The sequence below is a fragment of the Macaca thibetana genome, chromosome 4, assembly GCF_024542745.1.
Source record: "Macaca thibetana thibetana isolate TM-01 chromosome 4, ASM2454274v1, whole genome shotgun sequence".
Lineage (NCBI taxonomy): Eukaryota > Metazoa > Chordata > Mammalia > Primates > Cercopithecidae > Macaca > Macaca thibetana.
In genome coordinates this window covers 72,929,574-72,953,376 of record NC_065581.1, presented here as the reverse complement: position 1 = coordinate 72,953,376, position 23,803 = coordinate 72,929,574, and the positions used below count along the sequence as shown (strand labels likewise).

The window sequence follows — 23,803 nt, the reverse complement described above, 5'->3', positions numbered from 1 at the left end:
TTTCTTTTTGAGATGGAGTCTCACTCTGCTGCCCAGGCTGGAGTGCAGAGGCATGATCTTGGCTCACTGCAACTTCTGCCTCCTGGGTTCAGGCGATCCTCCTGCCTCAGCCTCCTGAGTACCTGGGATGACAGGCACACACCACCACGCCCAGCTAATTTTTGTATTTTCAGTAGAGACACAGGTTTCACCACGTTGGCCAACCTGGTCTTGAATCCCTGACCTCAAGTACTCTGCCCCCTTGGCCTCCCAAAGTGCTGGGATTATAGGCGTGAGCCACCACACCCAGCCAAAACCTTATTTTGAAGAGAATGAAGAAATCAACTAGTTTTAAATGTTTTAAATTTTACTATGATAATATGAATTTAAAAATATATAGCTCTGCCAGGAGCAGTGGCTCATGTCTATAATCCCAGCTACTTGGGAGCCTGAGGTCGGGGGGATGGCTTGAGGCCAAGAGTTCAAGACCAGCCTGAGCAACACAGTGAGATACCCACCTCTACAAAAAAAAAAAAAAAAAAAAAAATTCGGAAGCTAGCTTGGCACAGCTAGACTTATTATACATAAACAATCTCATAGAATATCAACTCCAGGAAAGCATATTCTGCAACCATGATAGAGTGAGACAAAGTAGGGCCATATCATAATTTGTCTAAGCAGAGAAAAATATAAGGTTATAGTTGGAAACCACAAAATACTCAACATTCTTCTTCTTTATTAATAAGTGAATGCTACTTCTTTACCTAGGCAAACCACCACTACTTTAGACCCTCCCCCATTATCACCCAAGGAAAGCCCAGATGCTTTCACAGATTCTTTGAAACTCCCTTTTAATGAGAGGCTCCAGAGCTGCCCATGGTGTGTGTTATTCCTTGATGTAAGTAATAAACAAAGTTTTCCAACTACAAGTGTATTTCTGGTGGTCTTTGGATCGAGGGCATAGAAAAACAAAAGAACAAAATACAAAAAACTTTTAAGTCTTACTTTTAAAATAATACTATCTAGTCATTGTGAGAGAATAATATAAATATTTAAACACCTCCATTTACTCAGAAACTTCTTCAAGTAGTCCGCATGGTTTTTAATTGAAAAATGGCATAAATCCAACCATCATTTTCTCCCTTCTGGTTAAAAACAGAAGTGTATTTTAAACTTAAGATTCCAACTCCTTTATGTGACCTAATCATCTTTTTGTAAAAATAATACTTTTCTATAGATTATTTGCTAGACAATAAGCACCACTTTTTTTAAAAAAATAGTATTATGGCCGGGCGCGGTGGCTCAAGCCTGTAATCCCAGCACTTTGGGAGGCTGAGGCGGGTGGATCACGAGGTCAGGAGATCGAGACTATCCTGGCTAACACGGTGAAACCCCGTCTCTACTAAAAATACAAAAAACTAGCCGGGCGTGGTGGCGGGCGCCTGTAGTCTCAGCTACTCGGGAGGCTGAGGCGGGAGAATGGCATGAACCCGGGAGGCGGAGCTTGCAGTGAGCCGAGATCACGCCACTGCACTCCAGCCTGGGAGACACAGCGAGACTCCGTCTCAAAAAAAAAAAAAAAATAGTATTATTTGACATTAATGAATAAAATGAGATTAGAAAGGTATCTGGTCTACTGTCTGTAAAATTCAGTATCTTACATGATTCACTGTGAAACTGCATTAATTCTTGTAAAACAGGCAGTACAAATATGAATATATACAAGAGACTTCAGAAAGATGTTTTAAAATGAATTCTTCACCTCATACTAATTATTTAAAAATTGCCATCATTTACATAAAGGAAATCCTTACTCACGCTTCATTAAGGGGTACAAAAATAAAATCCTTCTCAAAAATATCTACATGCCGGGTCCATGTTTTTACTCTCCCATGTCGCTTTTGCTGTATTCTGTAAGAAAGAGATAAATTATAAGCTTCTGAAATATTTCTAGTGCTCCAGCTTATATGTAGTGATTTATAAATTAAGAAGATTCAGATGTAATAGCTCAAACAGTTGCATAAAATGGTTTGACAAACTGGGGAAAGAAAATAGAACTTGTTGGATTGAAACTAGGAAGGCATGGGACTACCCACTGTTGAATTTGGAGAAAGATATTTTACTCCTGTTACTCCATCTGAGGGGCGAAGTTCTAGTGCTTATCTTGCCTAGACTTCTCTTTACTATTTTTATTACTGCAGAATTGGTACTGGCAACTATACTGAGAGGTGTAGCCAAGTAAAACTTAGGGTAACTGGGGAGAAAACAGTAGGAAAAGTGAGCATTATCTGATGGTAGATGAAGCAATATAGCTATGAGCACTGGTCAAAACCAATGACTATTATCAACTCTAAGAGGCAACATTAGGAATTGCTGAAATAAGAGAAAATATTATTTATTATTATTTATTATCATGCATAGCAGCCATCAATTCAAGACATCTAAGACTAGTTTTAAATTTAAAAATCTACCAATTCTTAAGTGTATCTTCTGATCAATTACCAGCAAATTATCAGAGCTAGATGCCATCACTATATGGAGAAGAATTATAAAGAAAATAGGTGGGCATGGTGGCTCACACTTGAAATCCCAGTACTTTGGGAGGCAGAGGCGAGCAGATTCCTTGAGCCCAGGAATTTGAAACCAGCCTGGGAAACATGGTGAAACTCTGTCTCTACAAAAAATACAAAAATTAGCTGGGTAGGGTGGCATGTGTCTTAGTCCCAGCTACTTGAGAGGCTGAGGTGGAAGGATCACTTGAGAGTGGGAGGTGGAGTTTGCAGTAAGACAAGATTATACCAATGCCCTCCAGCCTGGGTGACAGAGTGAGACCCTGTCTTGAAAAAAAAACAAATCAGGCCTACTATGTACAATAGTACTTCCTTAATTTGTCTGAGAAGAATCACCCAAAGAGCTTATTAAGAGTATAGATTCACAGGTTCCTTTCTATTATGGATAAACACCTAGGATAAAACAGAGTAATCTGTAGTTAGTAAGTATCTAAGTAATTAAAAAAAAATCCTATTAGTCACATCTGGGAAACACTATTCTACATATTTGACCTAGAACATTTATAAATTCTAGGTATTCTGAAAGTATTAGAATGTTATGAATTATATTAATTTTGTAAATTCATAAGAGAAGTAAATGATATTGCCTCAATATAAGTAAGTTGTTAAAAAAAATTCCAAAACTAGCACAAAGTTAGTCTAAGGCAGGTGAATATGAACCCATGAAGCATGAAAATGGAACTGACTTATTTAGTGTGTTCTCTTCCTGGCTGGAGAATTTAAAAAGTAAGCAAAAGAATTGCAGAGATTTGTGTTTTCTTTCAAGTACGTGATTATTTAGTTAGTTAAATTTGAGTGACTTACATCTGTTAAATATTTTCAGAATTTGACTTACGACAGATTAGTTGTTTCATGATTTCTCCTCTCTCTCTGATTAAGGCGTTTATAGAAAAAAGAACTGAATATATGAATTCGGTCAGCGTCTTCCTTCTTCAGTTTTTCAAGCACCAAATATCTATTTGATACAAAATAATTCAAATACAATTAGTGTAACAGTTCACTTTATTTACTTATTTATTTATTTCTATTTTTTTGAGACGGAGTCTCGCTCTGTTGCCCAGGCTGGAGTGCAGTGGTGCGATCTCAACTCACTGCAACCTCCACATCCTGGATTTAAGTGATTCTCCTGCTTCAGCTTCCCAAGTAGCTGGGATTACAGGCACACACCACCACGCCTAGCTAATTTTTGTATTTTAGTAGAGATGGGGTTTCACCATGTTGGTCAGGCAGGTCTCAAACTCCTGACCTCAAGTAATCTGCCCGCCTCAGCCTCCCAAAGTGCTGGGATTACAGGCGTGAGTGATTGCGCACAGCCACAGTTTGCTTTATATTAAAAACTCAGTAAATCTTTCTTCTTTAGAACCATCAATCTCTCTTCTTTAGAACCAAGGAAATTATTAGCAAAGTTTGATAACTATCAGATTATCTTCAGGCAATTAAAATTACTATTTGAAAATAAAATTATAACATAAACATTTAATGTTTTAAAACAAGGACACATTCTATGCAGCGAGCTGAAATTGAGCCAATGCACTCCAGCCTGAGCAACAAAGTGAGACTGTCACACACAAAAAAACCAAAAATCTTGTTAGGCTGAGCACGATGGCTCATGCCTGTAATGTCAGCACTTTGGGAGGCTGAGGTGGGCAGATCACCTGAGGTTGGAAGTTCGAGACCAGCCTGGCCAATACGATGAAACTCTGTCTCTACTAAAATACAAAAAATTAGCCGGGCGTGGTGGCGAGTGCCTATAATCCCAGCTACTTGGGAGACTGAGGCGGGAGAATCACTTGAACCTGTGAGGCAGAGGTTGCAGGGAGCCAAAATCATGCCACTACACTCTAGCCTGGGCATGACAGAGCAAGACTTGGTCTCAAAAAAATAAAAATAAACTTAAAAAAACCAAGGGCACACTCTAAATCTAGAGTAAAGCATATGTCCCCACATCATTCATAATAGCCCAAAAGCATAAGAAAAATGCTCACTGACAAATGGAAAAATAAAGTGTTACATTTATACAATCAAATATTTGAAATAGAAATGAAGTGCTAATACATATGATATCATAGAAAATCCTTGAAAACATGCTAACTGAAAGAATCTACTCATAAAAACCACATATTTTATGGTTCTATTTATACAAAATGTCCAGAATACAAAAAGCCAGAGATAGTGAAAAGACTGACAGTTGCATAGGGCTGGAGGAGGGATTGGAAGAAAACAGAGATTGCTAATGGGTACTAGGCTTCTTTACGGAGCAATGAAACACACTGAATTGTATACTTTAAATGGGTGAATTGTATGTTATATGTATTATATCTGAATAAAAGTGTTATGTATTGTTTATTTCATTTTAAACAGTTCAGTTAATAAACAATGAAGAACCAGCAGCATAGTATTTTTTATGAAAATAGAAAATAAAGAGAAAGAACTTGTACACTGGTGAGGTGGTAACAATGACTCTGTAAAGTGATCTTCCATTGGCTCTAATTTTTTTTGAGATAAGAGTTTCGCTCTTGTTGCCTAGGTAGGCTGCAGTGCAATGGCACGATCTCGGCTCACCACAACCTCCACCTCCCGGGTTCAAGCAATTCTCTTGTCTCAGCCTCCTGAGTAGCTGAGATTACATGCATGCACCATCATGCCAGGCTAATTTTGTATTTTTAGTAGAGATGGGGTTTCTCCATATTGGTCAGGTGGGTCTTGAACTCCCGACCTCAGGTGATCCACCTGCCTTGGCCTCCCAAGGTGCTGGGATTACAGGTGTGAGCCACTGCGCCTGGCCTGGTTCTAATTTTTTATTGCCTTAGTTATTTTTTATACATCTATATCAAAACAAATAACAATAGTCATTTATATCACAAAGAGAAATTATGATATATTAAATTTATGATCCAAACTTTCTCATAGGACTTATGCCAGTTCAAGCTTATGACCATATTAATATTATGAAAATGAGGACAATCTGAAAGCCTTGTGAAATCTTACACAGAAAGAGCAATGCTTAAAACATCTGGCCCCCAGAAGGCACATTCTTGAGACCTGTTACTTTCATCACTAATAAGCAAAAATTCCATAGCTCAAGTTTTAATGAAAAGGACATAATTTAAAAGATTTCTTGCTTTCAGGCAACTCAGTGTGCCCCTAAAGAAGATAATACAAGACAGTGAATCAGATCAAGACATAGTTTACATTAATTACTGAATTCTACAATCTTCAAAACACACCATGTAGAGAAATAGCTATTAGTCCAGGGACTATACTGTAATGAGTGAACCATGAGACTTTTGCTGGCCCAAACTACAATGGCTACTTTGAGGTTTGTTTTTTTTTTCCCCTCAGACCGAGTCGCACTCTGTCCCCCAGGCTGGAGTGCAGTGGCACAATCTTGGCTCACTGCAATCTCCGCTTCCAGGTTCAAGTGATTCTCCTGCCTCAGCCTCCTGAGCAGCTAGGACTACAGGCACCCGCCACCACACCCAGCTAATTTCTGTATTTTTTTTTAGTAGAGGTCGGGTTTTACCATGTTGGCCAGGTTGGTCTTGAACTCTGTCCCTCAAATGACCCTCCCACCCTGGCCTCCCAAAGTGCTGGGATTTTAGGCGTGAGCCACTGTGCCTGGCCTACAATGGTTGTTTTACAAAACTGAATTGAATAAAGGGATATTCACCTTAAAAAAAGGAAATGTATTTGTGATTTAAGAAAACTGAGCTGGGCGTAGTGGCTCACTGCAGCCTCCACCTCCTGGGCTGAAGCCATCCTTCTACCTCTACCTCCAGAGTAGCTGGGACTACAGGCATACTCTACCACACCCAGCTAACTTTTGCTTTTCTTTTTTTGGGTTAACATGGGGTTTTGCCATGTTGCCCAGGCTGATCTTGAACTTCACCCTGGGTGACAGAGCGAGACTCTGTCTCAAAAAAACAAAAGACAAACAAACAAAAAATGAAACAAAAAAGATTTTAAGAGCCCGGGCGTGGTGGCTCACGCCTGTAATCCCAGTACTTTGGGAGGCTGAGGTAGGTGGATCACGAGGTCAGGAGATTGAGACCATCCTGGCTAACAAACCCCGTCTCTACTAAAAAAATACAAAAAAATTAGCCGGGCGTGGTGGCGGGCGCCTGTAGTCCCAGCTACTTGAGAGGCTGAGGCAGGAGAATAGCGTGAACCCGGGAGGCAGAGTTTGCAGTGAGCTGAGATCAGGCCACTGCACTCCAGCGTGGGCAACAGAGCGAGACTCTGTCTCAAAAAAAGAAAAAAAGAAAAGAAAAAAAAAGATTTTAAGGTTAGCCTCTCACGATATGAAAGAGACTCTGAACATAATTTTTATTAAAATAGTCCTCTTCTTCCCTACATTAACATTCCCCAGATGCAATGCCCTTCTATTCCTTATAATGTTGGCAAAGTTTGTTTCAAAGTTTCTTATTCAGAAAGTTAGAAATGGAGAAGAGTTGGCCGGGCGCGGTGGCTCACGCCTGTAATCCCAGCACTTTGGGAGGCTGAGGCGGGCGGATCACGAGGTCAGGAGATCGAGACCATCCTGGCTAACACGGTGAAACCCTGTGTCTACTAAAAACTTCAAAAAATTAGCCAGGCGTGGTGGTGGGCGCCTGTAGTCCCAGCTACTCAGGAGGCTGAGGGAGGAGAGTGGCATGAACCCGGGAGGCGGAGCTTGCAGTGAGCTGAGATCGCGCCACTACACTCCAGCCTGGGAGACAGAGCGAGACTCCATCCCCCCCCCCAAAAAAAAAGACATGGAGAAGAGTTAGCAACTCTGGTTGTGGCAGTTACTCATTTAGTAATGAAGTTAAAAAAAATTTTTTCTCTTTAATTCACTTATAAGAATGTCATGAGGCAAACATAAATGAAGATCTTTTTTTTTTTTTGAGTTGGAGTCTCGCTCTGTCCCCCAGGCTGGAGTGCAGTGGCCGGATCTCAGCTCACTGCAAGCTCCCCCTCCCGGGTTCATGCCATTCTCCTGCCTCAGCCTCCTGAGTAGCTGTGACTACAGGCGCCCGCCACCGCGCCCGGCTAATTTTTGTATTTTTTTAGTAGAGACGGGGTTTCACCGTGTTAGCCAGGATGGTCTCGATCTCCTGACCTCGTGATCCGCCCGTCTCGGCCTCCCAAAGTGCTGGGATTACAGGCTTGAGCCACCGCGCCCGGCCGAAGATCTTTTAAAGCATGGATTTTGTTAGGTCTTTTATTATTTGGTATCTCCCTCAGAGAAGGCAGACCTCATAGATATCATAAGTTTACTATATGAAATTTGTTTTAATGTGTAACTGTAAAATCTTAAAGGTGTTTGCTGAAAATATAAAGTCAGTGTGATAAACATTAAAGCTCTACTATAGTGTAGATTAAGTATGAAATATGCTAAAATGTAAGCAAAATACAGGAGTTCAACTTAAGATTTTACATTGAGCAATATGCGTTCAAAAACACAAAACCATTTTAAACATAAAGACTTAAATAGCCTAAAAGTAAAGGAGTGAAGGGATATATGACATATGACATGTAAATGCAAATCAAAAGAAGGTGAAGTAGCTATATTCATTTTGAACAAAGGACAAGGAAGATTATCAAAGATAATGAGGGACATTACATAATGATATAGAGGTGAATTCTCCAACACATAAATGTGTATGTGCCTACCAAGGGAGCTTCAAAATACGTGGCAAAAATTGATACAACTTTGAAATAAGTAGACAAATTCATAATTATAGTTGGAGATTTCAACAACCCTTTCTCAATAACTGATAGAACAAGTAAGCAGAAAATCAGTAAGTATGAAGATGAGCTGAAAAAGTAATATCAACCAACTTCACATAATTGACATTCACAGAACACTCCATCCAACAACAAAAACATTTATCTATACATTCACTTCAGGCTATTCAGTGGCTTGGTTTGTATTCAGGTAGTATACATTAGGACTGATAGATAATATTTTTTTAAATTGTGGTAAAAACATAAAATTTGGCCAGGCACAGTGGCTCACGCCTGTAATCCCAGCACTTTGGGAGACCGAAGTGGGCAGATCACGAGGTCAGGACCTTAAATGACCTGATGGAGCTGAAAACCATTGCACGAGAACTCCATAACGCATGCACAAGCTTCAATAGCCAATTCGATCAAGTGGAAGAAAGGGTATCAGTGACTGAAGATCAAATTAATGAAATAAAGCGAGAAGACAAGGTTAGAGAAAAAGAGTAAAAAGAAACGAACAAAGCCTCCAAGAAATATGAGACTATGTGAAAAATCTACGTTTGACTGGCGTACCTGAAAGTGATGTGAATAATGGAACCAAGTTGGAAAACACTCTTCAGGATATTATCCAGGAGAACTTCCCCAACCTAGCAAGGCAGGCCAACATTCAAATTCAGGAAATGCAGAGAACACCACAAAGATATTCCTCGAGAAGAGCAACCCCAAGACACATAATTGTCAGATGCCCCAAGCTTGACATGAAGGAAAAAGTGTTAAGGGCAGCTAGAGAGAAAGGTCGAGTTACCCACAAAGGGAAATCCATCAGACTAACAGTGGATATCTCAGCAGAAACCCTACAAGCCAGAAGAGAGTGAGGGCCAATATTCAACATTCTTAAGAAAAGAATTTTTGGCCAGGCGCGGTGGCTCAAGCCTGTAATCCCAGCACTTTGGGAGGCTGAGACGGGTGGATCACGAGGTCAGGAGATCGAGACCATCCTGGCTAACACAGTGAAACCCCGTCTCTACTAAAAAATACAAAAAAAAACTGGCCGGGTGAGGTGGCGGGCGCCTATAGTCCCAGCTACTCGGGAGGCTGAGGCAGGAGGATGGCGTAAACCCAGGATGCGGAGCTTGCAGTGAGCTGAGATCCGGCCACTGCACTCCAGCCTGGGCAAAAGAGTGAGACTCCATCTCAAAAAAAAAAAAAGAAAAAGAAAAGAATTTTCAACCCAGAATTTCATATCTAGCCAAACTAAGCTTCATAAGTGAAGGAGAAATAAAATCCTTCAGAGACAAGCAAATGCTGAGAGATTCTGTCACCACCAGGCCTGCCTTACAAGAGCTCCTGAAGGAAGCACTAAACATGAAAAAGAAACAACCGGTACCAGCTACTGCAAAAACAGGCCAAATTGTAAAGACCATTGACGCTATGAAGAAATGGCATCAATTAATGGCCAAAATAACCAGCAAACATCATAATGACAGGATCAAATTCACACATAACAATATTAACCTTAAATGTAAATGGGCTAAATGCCCCAATTAAAAGACACAGACTGGCAAATTGGATAAAGAGTCAAGACCCATCAGTGTGCTGTATTCAGGAGACCCATCTCACATGCAGAGACACACATAGGCTCAAAATAAAGGGATGGAGGAAGATCTACGAAGCAAACGGAAAGCAAAAAAACACAGGGGTTATAATCCTAGTCTCTGATAAAACAGACTTTAAACCAACAAAGATCAAAAGAGACCAAGCTATTACATAATGGTAAAGGGATCAATTCAATAAGAAGAGCTAACTATCCTAAATATATATGCACCCAATACAGGAGCACCCAGATTCATAAAGCAAATCCTTAGAGACCCACGAAGAGACTTAGAATCCCACACAATAATAATGGGAGACTTTAACACCCCACTGTCAACATTAGACAGATCAACGAGACAGAAGGTTAATAAGGATATCCAGAACCTGAACTCAGCTCTGTAACAAGCAGACCTAATAGACATCTACAGAACTCTCCACCCAAAATTAACAGAATATGCATTCTTCTCAGGACCACATCACACTTATTCTAAAATCGACCACATAATTGGAAGTAAAGCACTCCTCAGCAGAAGTAAAAGAACAGAAATCACAACAAACTGTCTCTCAGACCACAGTGTAATCAAATTAGAACTCAGGATTAAGAAACTCACTCAAAACTGCCCAACTACATGGAAACTGAAAAACTTGCTCCTAAATGACTACTGGGTAAAAATAAAATGAAAACAGAAATAAAGACGTTCTTTGAAACCAGTGAGAACAAAGACACAATGCACCAGAATCTCTGGGACACATTTAAATCATCTTAACTTAAAGCAGTGTGTAGAGGGAAATTTATAGCACTAAATGCCCACAAGAGAAAGCAGGAAAGATCTAAAATCGACACCGTAACATCACAATTAAAAGAACTAGAGAAGCAAAAGCAAACACATTCAAAAGCTAACAGAAGGCAAGAGATAACTCAGATCAAAGCAGAACTGAAGGAGCTAGAAACACAAAAAACCCTTCAAAAAAAAAAATCAATGAATCCAGGAGCTGGTTTTTTGAAACGATCAACAAAATTGATAGACCGCTAGCAAGACTAATAAAGAAGAAAAGAGAGAAGAATCAAATAGACGCAATAAAAAATGATAAAGGGGGTATCACTACTGATCCCACAGAAATTCAAACTACCATCAGAGAATAAACACATCTATGCAGATAAACTAGAAAATCTAGAAGAAATGGATAAATTCCTGGACACATACACCCTCCCAAGACTAAACCAGGAAGAACTTGAATCTCTAAATAGACCAGTAACAGGCTCTGAAACTGAGGCAATAATTAATAGCCTACCAACCAAAAAAAGTTCAGGACCAGACAGATTCACAGTCGAATTTTACCAGAGGTACAGAGAGGAGCTAGTATCATTCCCTCTGAAACTATTCCAATCAACAGAAAAAGAGGAAATCCTCCCTAACTCATTTTATGAGGCCAACATCAATGCTGATACCAAAGCTTGGCAGAGACACACACAAAAAAGAGAATTTTAGATCAACATCCCTGATGAACACTGATGTAAAAATCCTCAATAAAATACTGGCAAACCTAGTCCAGTAGCACATCAAAAAGCTTATCCTCCACGATCAAGTTGGCTTCATCCCTGGTATGCAAGTCTGGTTCAACATACGCAAATCAATAAACGTAATCCATCACATAAACAGAACCAACCACAAAAACCACATGATTATCTCAATAGATGCAGAAAAGGCCTTTGACAAAATTCAACAGCCCTTCATGCTAAAAACTCTCAATAAACTAAGTATTGATGGAAAATCAATAAGAGCTATTTATGACAAACCCACAGCCAATATCATACTGAATGGGCAAAAACTGGAAGCATTCCCTTTGAAAACCCGCACAAGACAAGGATGCCCTCTCTCACCACTCCTATTCAACATAGTGTTGGAAGTTCTGGCTAGGGCAATCAGGCAAGTGAAAGAAATAAAGGGTATTCAATTGGGAAATGGGGAAGTCAAATTGTCCCTCTTTGCAGATGACATGACTGTGTATTTAGAAAACCCCATCGTCTCAGCACAAAAATCTCCTTATGCTGACAAGCAACTTCAGCAAAGTCTCAGGATACAAAATCAATGTGCAAAAATCACAAGCATTCCTATACACCATTAACAGATAAACAGAGAGCCAAACCATGAGTGAACTCCCACTCACGGTTCCTACAAAGAGAATAAAATACCTAGGAATCCAACTTACAAGGGATGTGAAGGACCTCTTCAAGGAGAACTACAAACCACTGCTCGACGAAATAAAAGAGGACACAAACAAATGGAAGAATATTCCATTCTCATGGATAGGAAGAATCAATATCGGGAAAATGGTCATATTGCCCAAAGTAATTTATAGATTCAATGCCATCCCCATCAAGCTACCAATGACTTTCTTCACAGAATTGGAAAAAACTACTTTAAAGTTCATATGGAACCAAAAAACAGCCTGCATTGCCAAGATAATCCTAAGCAAAAACAACAAAGCTGGAGGCATCATGCTACTTGACTTCAAACTATACTACAAAGCTACAGTAACCAAATCAGCATGGTACTGGCACCAAAACAGAGATATAGACCAATGGAACAGAACAGAGGTCTCAGAAATAACATTACACATCTACAACCATCTGATCTTTAACAAACCTGACAAAAACAAGAAGTGGGGAAAGGATTCCCTATTTAATAAATGGTGCTGGGAAACTTGGCTAGCTATATGTAGAAAGCTGAAACTGTATCCCTTCCTTACACCTTATACAAAAATTAATTCAAGATGCATTAAAGACTTAAATGTTAGAGTTAAAACCATAAAAACCCTAAAAGAAAACCTAGACAATACCATTCAGGACACAGGCATGGGCAAGGACTTCATGACTAAAACACCAAAAGCAATGGCAACAAAAGCCAAAATAGACAAATGGGATCTAATTAAACTAAAGAGCTTCCACATGGCCAAAATACACAAGTCGGATCTAATTAAACTAAAGACCTTCCACACAGCAAAAGAAACTATCATCAGAGTGAACAGGCAACCTACAGAAAATTTTTGCAATCTACCCATATGACAAAGGGCTAATATCCAGAATCTACAAATAACTCAAACAAATTTACAAGAAAAAAACAACCCCATGAAAAAGTGGCCAAAGGATATGAAGACACTTCTCTACAGAAGACATCTATACAGCCAACAGGCGCATGAGAAAATGCTCATCATCACTGGTCATCAGAGAAATGCAAACCAAAACCACAATCAGATATCATCTCACGCCAGTCAGAATGGCAATCTTTAAAAAGTCAGGAAGCAACAGATGATGGAGAGGATGTGGAGAAATAGGAACGCTTTTACACTGTTGGTGGGACTGTAAATTCGTTCAACCATTGTGGAAGACAGTGTGGCGATTCCTCAAGGATCTAGAACTAGAAATACCATTTGACCCAGCAATCCCATTACTCGGTATATACCCAAAGGATTATAAATCATGCTACTATAAAGACATATGCACACGTATGTTTATTGTGGCACTACGCACAATAGCAAAGAGTTGGAACCAACCCAAATGTCCATCAATGATAGACTGGATTAAGAAAATGTGGCACATATACAACATGGAATACAATACACCATGCATAGTTGCAGCCATAAAAAGGATGAGTTCATGTCCTTTGCAGGGACATGGATAAAGCTGGTAACCATCATTCTCAACAAACTATCACAAGGACAGAAAACCAAACACAGCATTTTCTCACTCACAGATGGGAACTGAACAATGAGTTCACTTAGACACAGGGCGAGGAACATCACACACCGGGGCCTGTTGCGGGGTGGAGGGCTGGGGGAGGGATAGCATTAGGAGAAATACCTAATGTAAATGAAGAGTTGATGGGTGCAGCAAACAAACATGGCACATGTATACCTATGTATCTATGTATCAAACCTGTACATTGTGCACATGTACTCTAGAACTTAAAGTGTAATTAAAAAAAATATATATAATCCTGATGTTGAGTAGATCCTGCTGGTTGATGGTGTTGTCGAGTTCTTCTATATCCTTGTTGATTTTCTTTCTAGTTATTCTACCAATTGTTGAGAGAGAGGTACTAACATCTCCAAGTTTATTTGTGGATTTGTCTGTTTCTCCTTTCAGGTCTATCAGTTTTTGCTTCACACATTTTATAACTCTGTTGTTTAGTACATAGGATTAGTATGTTTTCTTGGTGGATCACTTTTTTATCATTATAAAATATCCTTCTTGATCCCTGGTAATTTTCTTTCCTCAGAAGTTTATCAGATTCTGCTTTCTTTTGTTTAATGTTTGTATGGTGTATCTTTTCCATCCTTTTTCTTTCAACCTATTTAATATCATTACCTTGACATGTCTTGTAGACAGTTCATTGATTCCTTCCTTTGTCTTTTCCATTCCGCTATTGTCCCTGAAGTCATTGTTTCAGTTTTGTATTTTTAGTTCTAAAATTTCCATTATGTTTCTTCCTTTTTACATTTTTGTTTTTTTGTACAGATGAGGATTTTGCTATGTTACCCAGGCTGGTCTCAAACTCCTGGCCTCAAGTGATCTTCTCACCATGACCTCCCAAACTGCTAGGATTACAGACCCATCCATTTCTCTCTTCTTTATATTGTTTTGAGTTTTCATTTGTTTCACAAGTTGTCATCATGTTCATTAAAACATTTTTATGATGGATGCTGTATCAGTCCGTTCTCTCACTGCTCTAAAGAACTACCTGAAATTAGCTGGGTGTGGTAGTGAGTGCCTGTAATCCCAGCTACTCAAGAGGTTGAGGTGGAAGGACTGCTTGAATGCAGAAGGCAAAGGCTGCAGTGTGCCGAGATCACGCCACTGCACTGCAGACTGGGTGACAGAGAGAGACTCCATCTCCAAAAAAAAAATAAAATAAACAACAACAACAACAACAACAACAACAACAAGAACTACCTGAGACTGGATAATTTATAAAGAAAAGAGGTTTCATTGACTCACAGATCCACAGGCTGTACAGGAAGTATGGCTGTGGAGGCCTCAGGAAACTTGGAATCATGAGGGAAGGTGAAGAGGAAGGAGGTACATCTTACACGGCCGGAGCAGGAGTAAGAGAGAGCAAAGGGGGAGGTGCTACACACTTTTATAAACAACCAGAACTTGTGAGAACTTACTCACTATAACAAGGATAGCAAGGGGGAAATCTGTCCCCAGAATCCAATCACCTCCCACAAGGCCCCTCTTCCAACAGTGGGGATTACAAATGGACATGAGATTTGGGTCAGGACACAAACCCCAACTGTATCGGATGCTTTAAAATCTTTGTCAAATAATTCTGACATTTGTGTCTTGTTGGTGTTAATATCTATTGACCTTCTTATTCAGTTTGAGATCTTCCTGATTCTGGGTAAGGCAAATTATTTTCATTTCGAAATCTAGACATTTTGAGTATTATGGTTTTTGTTTTTGCTGGCAACTATGTAGAGCAATATAATTTTTGTGTTTTAGCAGACTTCCTCTAGCACCACACTCCAATGGGTAGTAGGGTGTTACCTCATTATTGTGAGGTGGGACTAAAAGTACATGTTCTCTACCAGACCTCCACTGATACCAGAGGGCTCCCTGTTACTGATGGATGGGGTGGGAGGTCTCCAATAGGCCTCCACTGATACCATCTCCAATGGAGTTCAGGGGTAACTTGCTACCCCTGGGACTGGGATGCAAGTCCAGGCTGCATAGTTGACCTTAATTACCTTGGGGTCATTGTGAACTCAAAATTATACTTAGCCCTTATCTGCCCTGATCTCCGCTATATTGTTAACACTGAATATAATCTCCTTTAAAGCTCTCACTTCCCTTCAATTTCTCTTCTTACTTCTTGAACAGCTTTGGAAATTATTCATGGGAGCCTTTTTATTCTCGGTCTATCTCTTCAAATTTAATCTCCAGGATCGATCTGTCCTTATACTCTTTTTCTCATTCTACATCCCTACCTAAGCAATTTCATTCATTCTCACAATTAAACAACATCTTACCATCTCTGTTGGTCAGAACTCAACCAAACTCTAAAACCATTTGCTAAACTGCTGATTGGCACTGTCCTTTTGTTATATCACAGATATCTAAAAGGGAACTTATCCCCTCCTCACCCAAGCCTGTTCTGCTTCTGCATTCACTGTTTTAGTGCCAACATCATTTAGCAGGTCTTTTGAGCCAGAAAACGAGGAGCTACCTGGCACCCTTTTCTCTCCTCCTTAATATCCACTTAATTAGTCCTGGAGTACTAATTCTATACACTAAACAATTCTACCTCATAAAACGTCCCATCATTTTAACTAAAATATCTTAATTAGGCTTCTTAAATCGTCTTGTTTCCTTAAATCACCTCTCATCTAGACTTCCACAGTGTCATGCCTGTCAAAATGGTCTAACAGAAATTCAATCGCATCATTTCGCTGATCAAAACTTTGCTCTTTATAACAACATGTGTTTTCCCACCAAACTGAGCTGCAACCACCAATAGGCTATAAAATCAATTCAGCAGATTCCAGCATCAATTTTTGAAAGTTTTGTTTTGTTTAACGAAACACAGTATAAGAGACTAGAAAATATTACAGAGAACTATGCATACTGATGCTAAGTTCTGTTTTATTTCATATACATGTCCATTTTATATCACAAACCAGTGAAAACATACAAATTGATACATGTATAAAGACACTGCACATAGGTGTATACATGTGTATGTTGGGTCATAACGTATATTGAGTCATAATGTAAGCTCTTCCAGGAAAGCTTCCTGGTCCCTCATATCTCCCAACCTCCAAAGATAATGAAGCATTCTCTCAACTGCTAGGTCTGCACCATGTTAATGCTTCTATCATTGCTTTAATTCCGTATTTGTGCTTCCTACAAGACCATAAACTTCTAACACTGTACTAGGCATTTTTCCTACTACTTCATATGTACGATCTCATTTAATTCTCACAACTCCTGTTTTTGGGAGGTGGGTGTGGGGGTAGGGTTTTGCTTTGTTGACCAGGCTAGAGTGCAGCGGCACCACCATGACTCACTGCAACTTCGAACTCCCGGGCTCAGGTAATCTTCCTGCCAGAGCCTCCCAAGTAGCTGGGATTACAGATATATGCCTGGCTAATTTTTAAGTTTTTTGTGGAGACAGAGTCTCACTTTGTTTCCCAGGCTGGTCCTGAACTCTTGGGCTCAAGCGATCCTCCCACCTTGACCTCTCAAAGTGTCAGGATTATAGGCATAAGTCAACTCCCTGGCCCAATTTTCACAACTCTTTAGACAGAATTCTCATTTTTAAAATGTGCAAAGATAGAAACAGATTAAATAACTCCCCAAATGTCACACAGTAAGTGGTAGAGATGGAATTTAAAACTCAAAAAGCCTGACTCTGGAAAACAGACATACGATATTACAGAATGTTAAAGATTTAATAAAAGATCAGTGGAAAATTAACTTACTTCAAATAAAAGTCTATAATAACATCATTTAAAAATTCTCCTTCATTTAGACAGTGTAGGTCCTCATTAGTAACGGAGATGCCTCCCTTAGCTGGAGGTGGTGGATATACTATCAACCTGTAACAAAATTAGAAGGCAAGCAAATAAACAAATCTATATATATGTATACACAACTGAAATGTATACACAACTGAAATGTAATAAAACAGAGAAAGACATTTAAGATCATTGCAAATATAAAAGAATTCTCTCACTTTTCTACTGGGCCAATGAAGATGGTGTGGTTTTCTCCAGTTTCTTCTTCTTCATCAAAAAACTGAAATTCTTGTTTGCTTCTAAGCTGTATTTTAGATTCAAATGATACCTGGTAAAGGAAATTAGCAATTTACAGTCAATTAGGAAAAGTTTCAATAAAAAGGGTAAGCACAAGGCAAGAATGTTTTTCAATGCAAATGGATTAAAAATATGGAACTAAAAAGTATGCATGATATTTAACAATTAAAAATAAGAAACAGGCAAAACTAGGGGCCACTTTCTTTTTATCTGTAGCTTCTAGATAGTGACACTCTCCCAACTTATGTAACAGTAATTTTTCAGTATCTTACTTCTCTAAGATCTCTACTATCTACATTAAATCAGATAATGCTGGTAACATTCAAAGAACCTTTCTAAAAAACCAAAGTGGTTTTTGCCTCTTAGTTCAATAGCTAGGCAATCTATAAGATGCAGGGGCAGAGGCTCAGGGAACACAGTCGAATGAGTTTCAGCCCTCCATAAAGCTAAGTGAAATGGGTTCCTTAGAGGAAAGAATCTTCCATTGAAGTTTGAGTCCATCCCAGTTGCATTATGCTGCTCTTTTCTTCCGTTGGCACTGTCTCCCATGCCAACTATGCAAAAGAAAGAGAACCATTTCCCGTCCTTTTCTCAACCCACTAACTATATTTATAGTTTTTTGGGGAGTCCTTGCTCAACTATCACCAAGATTGTGCTGCGGATAGCCATATTTCCAAGTTTGCAGGCAGTTTGAGAGATCTGTTCCCAATAAATTAGGTCAGCAAAGCTAAGTTGCTATAATAGGAAATAAACTTAAGAGTTTTAAAATTATGTTTGTATTATTTACCATTATACTATGTGTTATAGTAGTATTGTGACCTTTGCTTCAGGTGGCTTGAGTTACCTAGCTATATGAGTAGTTATTCTAGTATTAGATACATGTTTTGACAATAAAGATCAAATAGCATGTATTCTTCATTTCTCATATATGCCTATGTTACATACAAATGTACACCATGGACCACAATTTCTTCAAACCTAAGACACAGGGTAACCAATCCATTTGAAAGTAGTGGTGTGTGCATATATATATATTGGAAGTAGGGTATAAAGAAAAAAGGATGACAGAAAAAATGATGATGAAAAGTAAAGATAAGGATAGAATGTGGAGGAACCAAAAATGCTTCTGAGACCTGTACCGAGTACTATTTGTCACCCACTCACCACTGTTTTGACACAAGGTAGTTTACAAATCACACATAAAAGCAAGTAATTCTGAAATAGAATTAAAAATATTTAACACTGAAAGGAACAGTATTAAAATAAAACATATTTTCCTTTAAAACTACCCATAATTTAAGAATATTTTTAAAATTAAAAAACATAATTACAGTTTTAATTTTGTTTTCCTTTTGCCCACAACTTCCTTTGATGTTCTCTTCATAGGTTCGTGTACAGGCAACAAGTCTGCCATTAGCTTCTTCAAAGGGAATTTTCGCAAAAAAACTGGAAATGTTATTCTTTATACCAATTTCATTAATGATACTTTCAAATACCATATTTGCCTGAGGATCAAGGCCATTTTGAAAAATTAAAATTATATATTGTTCTTCCAAATCTGAAAAGAAACAAATATAAGTCTAAAAAAACAAAAGTAAATAGAAAGTTTTAAAGGAGTAATTATTAATTCTTTCCGGGAAGATAATCAGAAATCCCAGTAAAAAGGTCCGCAACAATGTCTGACATACAGTGGATACACAACAATCACTGGAAAGACCAGTGCGTGTTACATGCAAAGTTCGCTTAAGTTATTAGAAGGAAGGAACCAGAATACATTACTCTAATAACAGTTCAAGAACAAATCTATTCACGGATGTAACTAATTTACTTCATCTAATAAATCTAAATCTATAAAGATATAATAGTTAACATTTTTGTCAAACACAAATAGAAAATTGCCACGTGAACTGATAGTATCTCAAGAGAATCTAACTGCAAAACATCTTTTCACTAATGTGCCAACTCTTGCAGATTCACTGGTAGCTAACACTTTTTCAAAATTAAGCTGAAGCAGCAATTACTGCTGAAATGTGTTTATCTTCTAAGCAGTCAAGCCATGCTTTAAGTGTTAAAGGTGAAGGAAAAAAACCTGGAGAACCATATCTATGTATTATAAAGACTTAAGGCCCATTTTATGAACTTAATAACTTCCTATTCAGGCCAAGTTTCAAGATTTCCAGATTTATATGGCTGATTTACATTTAATATTCCTATCAGTTAAAAAATTTTAGTTTACTCAGATTACAGTGTTAGTTAAGAGTGCAGATCTTTTGGGTTTTAATCTACTTAGAAACTTTCTAAATGAGTAAGTCTGGGTTTTATCTTCAGCCCTTCCACTTTCTGTGAGTTTTTCCTTATCTGTAAAATGGAGAAAGTAATATCTATTTCACAAGGTAGCTGTGAGAATTGTAGATAATATACATCTAAGGCATCTGTCAAAGTGCACTCACATTTTGCTATTCAACAGCTATTGTAAATACAATATCTATTATAATTACCTATTATAATCTGTTTTACACAACTTACTTGTTAATTTATTTATTCCTTTACAATCATTCCAAACTTTATCCTCCTTATTCATTTGCAGTTGCATGCTCAGCTTTTGATAAACTGCTGGAATTGCCTGAAGAAACACTACGGGTAATTTTCGGACATTACACCATTCACATTTAGTTAGATCAGAGGTATTTAAAATAATCTCTACAGGATCACGGTCTGATTCTGGAGGAAAACAAATGGAAATGGAAAAATAACTTTTAAGAGGGTAATATCATGAATGGGGGAAATTGTGAGGAAATACAAGTTTAAATGTAAGTACATATTTATTATGCTCTGCACATCATTACTCTTGTGGGTAATAAAAAAAAATCTTTATAACTGCTTTAAAGAAGCTTTTTTATTTTTTACAAATGAAAAGGGGTTTCTAAAAAGTTAGGCTCTGTGATATTTCTGAATGAAATTTACACCAAGATATATGCCCTTTGATAAGGATATATGTAACAACTAACCATCTTAATAAATTCTATGAATATTTTTAAATCTTTTATTCCTATAAAGTGCTTTGGTGTAAAGAAAGCTTTAGTGAGTAAAAAAACATAAAATAGCTTACCGTCTAGCTGTATCTTGATAAAATCTAAACAAAACTAAAAAAGAAGATGAATTAGTATTGCTCTAGACTTACAAAGAAAGGCAGGTTTCACTTTTCTATTCAAGTACTTAGAAAGTTTCCTATATTACTCGTTTATCTCTTAAAATCCCACAGAGAGGTTGGTATAACATTATAATGAACACCTAAATATTCCTTACCTAAATTTACTAACTGTTAAACTGTTAACATCTTGCCACATCCCTTCCATCACTCTTTCTTTTCTTTTTTTTTTTAACTTTTATTTTAGGTTCAGGGGTATCTGTGTAGGTTTGTTATATAGGTAAACTGCACGTCATGGGGGTTTGACATTCACTCAATGGTTTTTCCATCTATTGATGGTCCTTGCCTGAATTATTTATTACTGGTGGTTACAAAATGGTATTTTCTAACTAATTATTTCAATGTGGAAAAGACACATTAAGCCTACTACAGCCTGAATTAATTATTTTAGAGAAGTTAACAGATTCAAAAAAAGAGGCAAGTATTTTGAAATGCATTAAAAAACAAGACAAACGAATACATACAGGGATGAATAGATATATGGAAAGCAAATACAATAAAATGCTAATAGTAGAACTTAGCTGGGAGTTATATAAAGTTCACTGCAAAATTCTTTCAACTTTTCAGTGTGAAGATTTTTATAATGTAAAAAGAGAAAGGAAATATAAAATAAATTTAGCAATTACTACAATAATTAATTGCAAAGTCTAGAATGTCACTAAACATACTCTCTAAAGATTGCATTTGAAAGGAGTATGTTAACTGGTTTCTCTGGGAAGTAATACATTATTTGGGGACATTAAGCACGGGTACCGGCAGGGAATGGTGGCTTTTAACCGTTATCCCAGCATTTTGGGAGGATCGCTTGAGCCCAGGAGTTTGAGATCAGCCTGGCCAACATAACCTGGTGAAACCCCGTCTCTACTAAAAGTATAAAAAATTAGCCAGGCATGGTAATGCATGCCTGTGATCCTGGCTACTCAGGAGACTGAGGCAAGAGAATCGCTTGAACCCGGGAGGCAGAGGTTGCAATGAGCCAAGATTGTGCCACTGCACTCCACCCTGGGCAAAAATAGTGAGACATCATCTCAAAAAAAGAAAAATGTAGCCAGGTATAGATGGCATGTGCCTATAGTCCCAACTACTTGGGGCCTGAGGTGGAAGGACTGCTTGTGCCTAGGAGTTCAAGGTTACAGTTAGCTATGACTGCAGCACTGAACTGGGGAACAAAGAGAGACCTCATCACTAAAAAAAAAAAAAAAAAAAAAAAAACAAACGTACTGTAGCTTGCGAAACGTTCTAGCATACATGGATGTTGACATTGTATGTTTTGGAAAAATGTTAGCTGATTCAAAAAGTGTCAATAATGATGACATAAAGCATTCACTCATTCATTTATTTATCAGAATGAGTCTCGCTCTGTCACCCAAGCTGGAAGGCAGTGGCACAATCTTGGCTCACTGCAACCTCCACCTCCTGGGTTCAAGTGATTCTCCTGCCTCAGCCTCCCTAGTCGCTGGGGTTACAGTGCACGCCACCACACCCCGCTAATTTTTGTAGTCTTAGTAGAGACGGGGTTTTACCATGTTGACTAGGCTGGTCTCAAATTCCTGACCTCAAGTGATCCACCTGCCTCAGCCTCCCAAAGTGCTGGGATTACAGCCACCACACCTGGCTGACATATGCATTTAAATAAAATTGTTGCATAAGATAAAGGAATTGAAGGAAGTTATATCTAAATACTTGTCATTTAGAAATATATAAGTAAATCACAAATAAATATTAATATTATAAGTAGACACCGGGCTGGGTGCGGTGGCTCACACCTGTAATCCCAGCACTTTGGGAGGCCAAGGTGGGTGGATCACCTGAGGTCAGGAGTTCAACACCAGCCTGGCCAAGACGACGAAACCCCATCTCTACTAAAAATACAAAAATTAGCCAGGCATGGTGGCAGGCACCTGTAATCTCAGCTACTTGAGAGGCTGGGGTAGGAGAATTGCTGGAACCCAAGAAGTGGAGGCTGCAGTGAGCCGAGATTGCACCACTGCACTCCAGCCTGGGCCAACAACAGTGAGACTCAGTTTCAAAAAACAAAACAAAACAAAACAAAAGTGGACATTGGTCTATTTCATCTACATTGTGAAAGTTTCTAAATTTAAACTGAATGAAAACCTTGATTTTATATATTCTCATTTGAAAAATGAGGGATTACTTTGTATTTGCGCATATGTGGTATTCCTAATAATATATGCCATCTTACTTCCTTAAAAAAGCACTTGCTTTTAAATAAAATAGACACTTCTAAATAATGCCACTTGGCCGGGTGCAGTGGCTCACACCTGTAATCCCAGCACTTTGGGAGGCCGAGGCAGGCGGATCACGAGGTCAGGAGATCGAGACTAACACAGTTAGCCTGGCTAACACAGTGAAACCCCATCTCTACTAAAACTACAAAAAATTAGCCGGGCATGGTGGTTGGCGCCTGTAGTCCCAGCTACTCAGGAGGCTGAGGCAGGAGAATGGCATGAACCCGGGAGACAGAGCTTGCCGTGAGCCGAGATGGCGCCACTGCACTCTAGCCTGGGCGACAGAGTGAGACTCTGTCTCAAAATAATAATAATAATAACGCCAATTATATCACCGAGCGAATTAAAATGATTAAATTATCTAATAATAAACAAGTGTAGAATTTTATAAAACACTGAATATAGTAAAACATTTAAAACCTGTTTCTCAGATTAATCATAACTTGGCAGATAAATCATTTCACTACAAAACATAAGGAGGTTATATTCAAGAAGAAGAAGAAAATATCAAATCATCTTTTTATTTATACTATCTGAAGAAGATACAGACCTACTAATTATTCTTCAATGCAGAACGCCCTTTGCGAAAAATCTCATGCTACAAGTAAGGCTAATACTACACTGCAAATTTCTACATTATATTTTTTGACTGGAATATTTCATTTAGCATTATAATT

General features: G+C 38.4%; 3 protein-coding genes across 12 annotated transcripts in view; 2 read left to right on the top strand and 1 right to left on the bottom strand.

The window, feature by feature from the left end:
• Positions 1–23,803, top strand: part of COL12A1 (collagen type XII alpha 1 chain) — a 1,021,934-nt gene that overhangs the window by 399,437 nt on the left and 598,694 nt on the right. The window lies entirely within an intron of this gene.
• The window catches only part of LOC126952142 (cytochrome c oxidase subunit 7A2, mitochondrial), a 1,153,643-nt gene that overhangs the window by 691,700 nt on the left and 438,140 nt on the right, over positions 1–23,803 (top strand). The window lies entirely within an intron of this gene.
• Positions 1–23,803, bottom strand: part of SENP6 (SUMO specific peptidase 6) — a 110,190-nt gene that overhangs the window by 15,998 nt on the left and 70,389 nt on the right. For all 7 annotated transcript variants that reach the window (XM_050786493.1, XM_050786494.1, XM_050786490.1 and 4 more), the window contains 7 exons: positions 20,779–20,812; positions 20,196–20,390; positions 19,001–19,227; positions 17,591–17,700; positions 17,337–17,453; positions 3,385–3,504; positions 1,798–1,890 (listed from right to left, as the gene is read on the bottom strand). In XM_050786493.1, the coding sequence (XP_050642450.1) occupies positions 1,798–1,890; positions 3,385–3,504; positions 17,337–17,453; positions 17,591–17,700; positions 19,001–19,227; positions 20,196–20,390; positions 20,779–20,812 (896 nt within the window). The remainder of the gene's footprint in view (positions 1–1,797; positions 1,891–3,384; positions 3,505–17,336; positions 17,454–17,590; positions 17,701–19,000; positions 19,228–20,195; positions 20,391–20,778; positions 20,813–23,803) is intronic.